The sequence below is a fragment of the Tasmannia lanceolata genome, unplaced genomic scaffold (genome assembly GCF_043159265.1).
Source record: "Tasmannia lanceolata isolate RefF3 unplaced genomic scaffold, GAP_Taslan_0.1 ptg000003l, whole genome shotgun sequence".
Taxonomy (NCBI): domain Eukaryota; kingdom Viridiplantae; phylum Streptophyta; class Magnoliopsida; order Canellales; family Winteraceae; genus Tasmannia; species Tasmannia lanceolata.
Window position 1 is genome coordinate 35,758,490 of NW_027518680.1, and position 7,764 is coordinate 35,766,253.

At 35.2% G+C, this 7,764-nt stretch overlaps 1 protein-coding gene across 1 annotated transcript; it reads left to right on the plus strand.

Moving 5' to 3' along the window:
- Positions 1–242: 242 nt before the first annotated feature.
- Positions 243–680, plus strand: LOC143869739 (uncharacterized). Its single transcript, XM_077376300.1, has one exon. The coding sequence runs from the start codon at positions 243–245 to the stop codon at positions 678–680; it is 438 nt and encodes a 145-aa protein (XP_077232415.1).
- Positions 681–7,764: the final 7,084 nt, after the last annotated feature.

Here is a 7,764-nt window from a genome sequence, read left to right on the forward strand (position 1 = left end):
ATTTTAATGGACTAAACTATGGATATTGAAAATTTTGAATGTCATTTTATCTTAAATGCATTGATTTTGAAATGTGGGAACTAATTGAAGAGGGATATGTTGAACCTACCATGGAAAGGAAGACTTGGAGTGTCGCGGACAAAAAGAAGGCTACATTGGATGCTAAGGAAGTGACATAACTATTTTGTGCACTGTCTCCCGAGGAATTCAATAGAGTCTCAAATTGTAAGACGGCAAAAGACATGTGGACCACTCTTGAAACAACCCATGAAGGGACAACTCAAGCTAAAAAATCTAAGGTTAATATGTTGATTAGTGATTTTGAAAATTTTGAAATGCATGAAAGTGAATCTATTTCCGATATGTTTACTAGATTTACTAACATTGTAAATGAGTTGAATGCATTAGGAAAAACTTATACAAACTATGAGTCGGTTCAAAGGCTTCTTAGATGCTTCCCGGACACTTGGGATCCAATGGTCACGGCAATTGAACAATCTAAGGACTTGGATACCTTAAGGCTTGATGACCTCATGGGAAACCTCATCACCCATGAGATGAAGATGAAAAAGAAGGAAAGCAAGAGAAAAACCAAGAAGGATGAATCAAGGAAGAAGGATGTAGCTTTCAAGGCTAAGGTGGATAGTGAGGAAGAAGACAGTGACAGAGTTAAGTCTTGAAAACTTAACTACGGAGATGGCTCTCCTCACCAAAAGGATTAACAAATTTGGGAGATTCAATAGGAATAATAGAAGTGCTAGAAGAAGCAAATCCCCAAAAAGAGACAAAGATAGAAGACGAAGAGATAAAGATGATGATCCGGTCTGGTGCTACGAATGCGGCAAAGAGGGACACATTCGTCCCTGTAGACACCCCATTTTGACCGAACCCTAAATAATCTTGTTTGAATAAAAGTCCCATAAACTAGTGAACTCGTGTCCCAAATTTTTGCCTTAGCATAGGTTAGCATCCCATTTAGGTCTTTGTAAGATATAGCAAAAATTTGACGAAAAATGGCGAATAAAACAAAGCAACCTTGTGCAGTTATGAAAATGAGCTTTGTTAGAAAAAGCAGAGTAGGTTATCCAAGGAGGGTGCTCGTTGTACAAAGTTAGGATGAAGAAATTAATGTTCTTTATTATGTAAGAGCGGAGTGATTCATACAAAAAGCGGGGCTGATTTTAAAAGAAATGAAGTCAATATACCATTTCCTTTTAGCTTATTTTTTACTATTATTTGAGCCACCCCCTGAAGTATAAAATTGTAGTCATAAATTATACAAGAGGTTGTCCAAAGAAGAAGAGGGTGAAAATATATCATTTCCTACATAAAGAGGGGTGTTTTATCGGTGCATGGGTGCGCTAATACCAATTCCAGCGTGTATATTACTAACGAAAGGAAAAGACCACATGAGAGGGGGTGCAATTACCAAAATTTTGGTGTGCTAACATCAGCCAACCCCTCATCTATAAAAAGGGAGTTCAATTAGTTTTTTGGGGGGAGGGATCTCATTTTTCTCATAAAAAATCAGAGGGCGAAAGAGAGAGTGAGAAACAAAGAGAAAATTAGGGTTTTGATTTTTTTATCATCTTCTTCGATCGAATTATCAGAGCTCCGGCTAAATCAGGCTGGATTCTTTCTTTGCTCGATCAAGTTGCCTCTTTAAACCTTTAAGTTTTTAGTTCCTTTGGCTGAAACCCTAGATGAGAAGCCTAAGCCCTAATCTTTCAGCCCAAATTCAAGATCTAGGTTATTCTAACCAAGATCTGTACTGTTTGTCTATTCTAAACCTCGGATTCATTTTTTTACCTTATTGTGCTAGCTAGAAACTTTTTATGAAGTGGATCTGATATTTTTCTTTTAGAAACCCTAAATTCAAACCTTAAACTACCTATTTCACTCAAGATTAGCTTGAATTTGGGAGAATCTCACAAAGCAAAACCTAAAATCATCTCTCCAGCTTTCATTGGTTCGTTTTCATCAAGAAGACTCGTTGATTCTGTTTTGAGCACAACTGTAGGGGTTTTTACTTCGGATCTACTGTTACAAAAGTGACTTCAGCGAGAATCAAAGAAAGGATTGAGAAATTTGAGTAGATCCGAGTAGGTTTTGCCAGAGAAAAGACGAAAAGATTTGCTAATTTCAGTAGTTTCAGTACTCAAGCTTCAAGGAGTTCTTCACATCGGTAATTTTACTCAAAATCAGGTAATATTCTCTACATAGTTTCCTTTTTAATTTTGTTTTGTGAGCAAATGGAAGATAATATATGATTTGGCTATGTAGACACCCCCATTTTGCTCTGCCTTAATCGATAAAGAAATTAGTGTTTTTCTATCGGTTTTTCAATGTCTTTCCTTACCAAGAATTTGTGATCATTTAGTCAAAATAAGATCGATCAAAGTTAATCTCAAATTCAGATTAAACATTGTGTCACTTAATTGAGCAAAAACCCAGTGAAAAATCACGGATCAATGTGGGTGAACGAGAGCCGTCGAAATAATTTAACCAAATTATCAACAACAGTGCTTTCAGTACTTTAATTGTTGTCAAAATTCATATTTCAAAGGTTAGGATCATTCATCAAAAATTGATTAAGTTGGTTGGATCAATCGAATCGTCAATTTGATCAATGGTTGGAAAAACGATTCGCTGTTAAAAACCGACGGCTCGCATTGGTCAAAAATTCTGAAAATAATATTTCTATGGCAACATTGGGCTTAAATGAAAGAGGAAAAATCAACGATTTTAATGGCGAAAGAATTATCGAAATCGGACTTCAAAATCTCCTGAAAACCGCATTTTTCAAATTTTACATTCAAAATATTTGAAAAATCTTTTACAAGATTCTAGGAGATTTGGAGGCATCATCTCGTCCATTCTTTCGATCGAAATTGATCTCAACCACCCAATCTTATTCCATATCATTGAAAAGATTTCAGGATATTTGGAGACCCGATCTCGCCCGTTATTTCGATCACATGGAGATTGCAGTTAATCGCAACCATCCAAATCGTTGCCATTCTCTACAAAGGCAACCAAATTGGACATTTCCCTTGCCTTGAAATTTGCTTCCAAAATCTACAAAGATTCCAAGGACAAATGGCATCATCTTGGACCTTGAATTGTTCCTAAATCTTTAGTACTTGATCCTGGCCGCATAAGTGCCTGCCATTTTTAACATAGCCATGGCTTAAATGGAAGATGCCAAAGAAGAGGGAGAATATTCTAGAAAAATCCGATCTTGGCCATTCTTTCCCCTTCCTTTTTCCATCACTCAATCTCCACCCTACACCTCTAGGCCCTAAAGATGGGAACATGGCTCATCCCTCACCTATAAATACCCATGCTCTCTTCTTTCAAAGAAGGAGAAAAAAAGAGGAAGAAGACTCAAAGAAAACTACTAGAGAAATCCTCCATATCCCCGCCTTCAAATCTTGTCCTATTCAAAGGATACCCAAAATCTCCATCACAGGTAGGTGCACTATTCTCAGATTTTTCCAGGATTATTTGATATTTTTTATGTATTTTTGCACGATTTTTAGTATTTAATTGAATTTAATTCAATATTATATGTGTGTGCTCAAAATCACGATCTACATGAGCGTTTCAATTCCGATTCGTCCCGAAATTTAATACACTGATCTATTTAAATAGACTAAAATAACCATCGGATTGGATCGGACATTGAATCAAAGGATTTCGAAAATTTGAGTGATGAGTGGAATTTTATTTAAAATAATGGCTGAGAAATTACAAAATTCGAAAAAATAGCCATCTCAGGATGATCTATTTTTTTGGAATTTAAAATTTTTCTTGTGTTCATCATATTAGAACAAGATTAAAGGACGTTTTCCGGAGTCGTAATTTCCTCAAAAATCGTGTTTTAAAAATGGAAAACTCTTCAAAAATATCTTTTCGACGAAGAAAAATAAAATATATACTAAATGGATTCCACAATTAATAAAATTTCGTGGGAAAATAATATGGTACTGATACATTCTACCATGAAGTTTTTTAGAATTTTTGGATTCTGTTTGATATATTATTAAATGCTTTCTTTGAAAATTATCAGATTTTGTGAGAATTTTTACTGACATCAGATCACCATTAAAATTCACAAAAGTTTTACAGGAGTCTTATATTTCATATTTCTTGCTGCTGTAAACTTTTTAATTTATTTGGATCTTGTTTCCTATGGGATGTAGTGTTAATTCATAATCTGGTCTGAAAATTGAAAAATCCGAAATTGATAGTAAATAGTTTCTAAAATTCATAAAAATCTCACATAATGCTATTTTTACTTATATCTTACTACTGTAGAAATTTCAATGAATTTATATTTCTATTTCTAGTAGTTTATATGTTATTTTTGTAATCTGGTCTCGTTATAGTTAAATCAAAATTAAATATGAGCTGAATGTAAAAATCTGCAAAAATCTTCCAGTAAGCTACATCTCATCATATCTTGCTGCTGTAGAAGTTTCAACTCATTTCAAACTCGTTTACAACAGTTTCACTTGTAAAATCACTCATATGGTTTAAAATCGATAAAATCCATTAAAATATCGAAATTAATTGAAATTCATCTGAAAATCTCTAAAGAACCTTAAATCTCTGTCACATATTAATTCCTTAATCCATTGAAACAGAAATCTTAGGATCTTTAGATTCCCCTGAAAAAATGGCCAGTGCATCCATAATCGTATCCCAATTGGACTCGATCTTTGACAATTTGAATATTTAAGCTATAGCATGTTGTTGGCTCCGAGGTTACTGTCCACGGAAATCCTGAGATATGCCAGGCAATAAGGTGCTATAACCTAAATATTAAATTACAGAAGGAAAGAGCGCACGATTCCCTCCCTTCGATGCCAGTCTGGGCCGAAATTGGTGAACCCTAGAACCATTGGTATTCCTTAATTGTCCATAAACTGAAAATTCTTAAAATCTGAAATTCATTAACTTCAAGAACTGAAATCGATTCATCTCGTGTCTCTCGGAATCATTGGATTATGGTTTCCGTCGTAAGAACCATTAGAGCCCAATTTAGGAACACTGGTGTCAGGTCGTGTCCTAGGTTTTAGGGAGTCTTAGGTTTTAGGGAGTCCTAGAGTTAGGAGTCCAGCCTCATCACGGACGCTTGCTATGGATAGCAACCGTGCCATAGGTCTAGTTACACTACTCACCCAATCTTTTCCTAGGACAAGCCTAGTAAACTAGGATGTAGGCTAACCTGCATTAGTCTAAGGAACCATTTGCATTTAGATAAGAATCATATAGCATCTTAGATGAAATCCCAGGATAATAAAATCCTCAACTTGAATTAAGTAACTCCTCTTAAAACTGTTGAAACAGTCAAATCAGTCTAGATCGGTGTCTTAGTTGAGTTGGGCATAAGTAGCTTAGCTTAGGTGCACCGAACTACGTCGACTCTGATCCCAGTGAGGCTTGGGTACGTAGGCAGCTTGGATGTCTGATAGCATACCAACCGCGAGTCGGCTCCACAACAAATTGTGGGGTTTTGTATATTGATTTTCTTGTAAATTCTTAATTAAATCACTTAGGACTTTCCCTGAAATTAGAATTCTAGGAGAACTTTCACTTAGATTGAATTCAAACAAATTAAAAAATCAAAATACACATTTAGGATTCACATTGAAATTAGATCATAGGATGCATGTCACATAGTCCGCACACTAACAAAGAGTTGAATGAGCCATTTAAAATTTAAAAGAGTTAACTTTTGGAATCGAAGACCTATTATCGGGCAGGAATGGTGCATGTGGTGGATAATTCCCCATACCTTCCATTCTTGTAACCAGATAGCGAGTCTAGATTTCTGGTTAATTATGGGTCCTAGATCCCACATCTAGGTGGCGACTCTGTCAGTCTCTTTTGTGTGGAATTCGGATTGCCTTAGTGATCACAAGTTCACATAAAAGATGAATTAAAACCAATAATAAAATGCACACGCCAATCGCATGGGTACGAGAGACCAAGAGAGAGCGCGGCGGCTCGCGCCCCACCCCCTCTCGCGGGATCGGGTCCCACAGGCTACTTAATAGTAACTCTAGTACATTTGTGTTTATAAGGAGATAGGGTGTAGTGCCTTGTGGAATGTGAACCCTAAGTTGATAGGATTTTCTTTCATATCAGTTTGTTGATTCGAGTGGATTTTTATGTGATTTTTTTAATCTAAAATGATAGTCTGGAATGGAGATTTGGTGATGTTTTCTTTTCTGTTTTATGGAAATAATTGTATTATAGCTAGAACATGTATAAGTAGTTAAATTGTAGCATGGCTGTTGAATTTTAGAAAGGTTCAGGTGACAATACCTTTCTTCTATTCTCCTGATAATGTGTCATTACACAATTCATCTCATAAAAGAATCCATTTATAGCTGTTTGCTCAATGATCTTTGTGGCTGTTTAAATTTTCATTCTGGTTTTAGCAAAGGTACATCGCTTGTTTAAAACGAAAGAAAGAAAGAAGCTGGATTTCAATTGATGGTAGATAACAGGGTATTGATTAATTCTTTCTTGCTATAATTTCAGTTTTGAAAACGTATTTTTGTGATAGGGTTATAATTTGAGTTGAGTTATGTCAATCTTTTATTTGAAAATGAACATGAGTTGCTTTGGACCTAGCCCAATCTTAAAAGGAAATCCCTACTCAAATTTTGAAAAATCAGATAGTACCCCATTTAAGTGACCCTTCATAATAAATATTTGGTGCTTGATTCTTGCTCGATTTTCAAAACTATTTTAGTTTAAAGAAGAATAATAATAATCCTTCAAGTAGTCCAAGAGAGATGTTTACAAAAGAATTTTTGTCGCATTGTGCTGTTGATGGAGTTCAAGAGTAAGAATTAAAAAAAAGGGTTGAGTGTGTTCTGTGTTTGTTGGAATGCCTGAGCAACATAAGTATCTTCTTTAGTTTTTATTATGAATCTTGAAAGAGCCTTTTCACTTGGATAATTTATGAACATACCCCCCTCCCTAAATTTAAATGAGCTGTGTAAGCGAAGTCATTTGGATAATGTGTGACTGAAGTGTTATCTGTTAACTTTTATGTTGAATTCTCATGAATATTCTTTCAATCACCCTTCATACAACCCTTTCATCCTATAATGAAAGAAGATAAGATGAAAAGAAACCCATTACTTGGATAAAGTAGGGAAGGCAGGTGTAGTATTCTGCATTTATGAGTTATATTTATGTGAAAAAATGTTGGTGTGATTGTAGTCTTTTATTCTTTATGAGAGGATGGCGTTTTAAAAAAACTAGACTGCAAAATGAATATTATGATAACAGAATATCAATGCCAAAATAAAAAGCTTAGAGCTATACAGATTAACAGTTACTTGATAGCAATTTTTTGGTTTTGTTGAGACTTTAGCGTAGCCTTTGGAACACCTAAAAGGAAAAGACAGGATGTGTAGACACTCCCATTTTACTACACTTTAAAAAGCAAAAGGTTTGTTTGGTTTGTGTCAGTCATCTGCATTACGTATTCTTGCATTTTAGGGTGAATTTCACCTCATTTTAGGAATTTTAAAGTTGATTCGCAATCCTAAAGGTCTCTAGGGAGTGCCATTGATCTCCGGAAATAAAAATTCAAGTTTCCAATCAAATAAGACAACCTGCTATTTTTGGGTTTCTCACGGTTTCCTTCATTTTTGCCTATTTTTGCACCTTGGGGGTACTTTGGTCATTTTCAGTGTATTTCATTTGATCCTCGTGGTATGTCTAAGAAGTTATGGG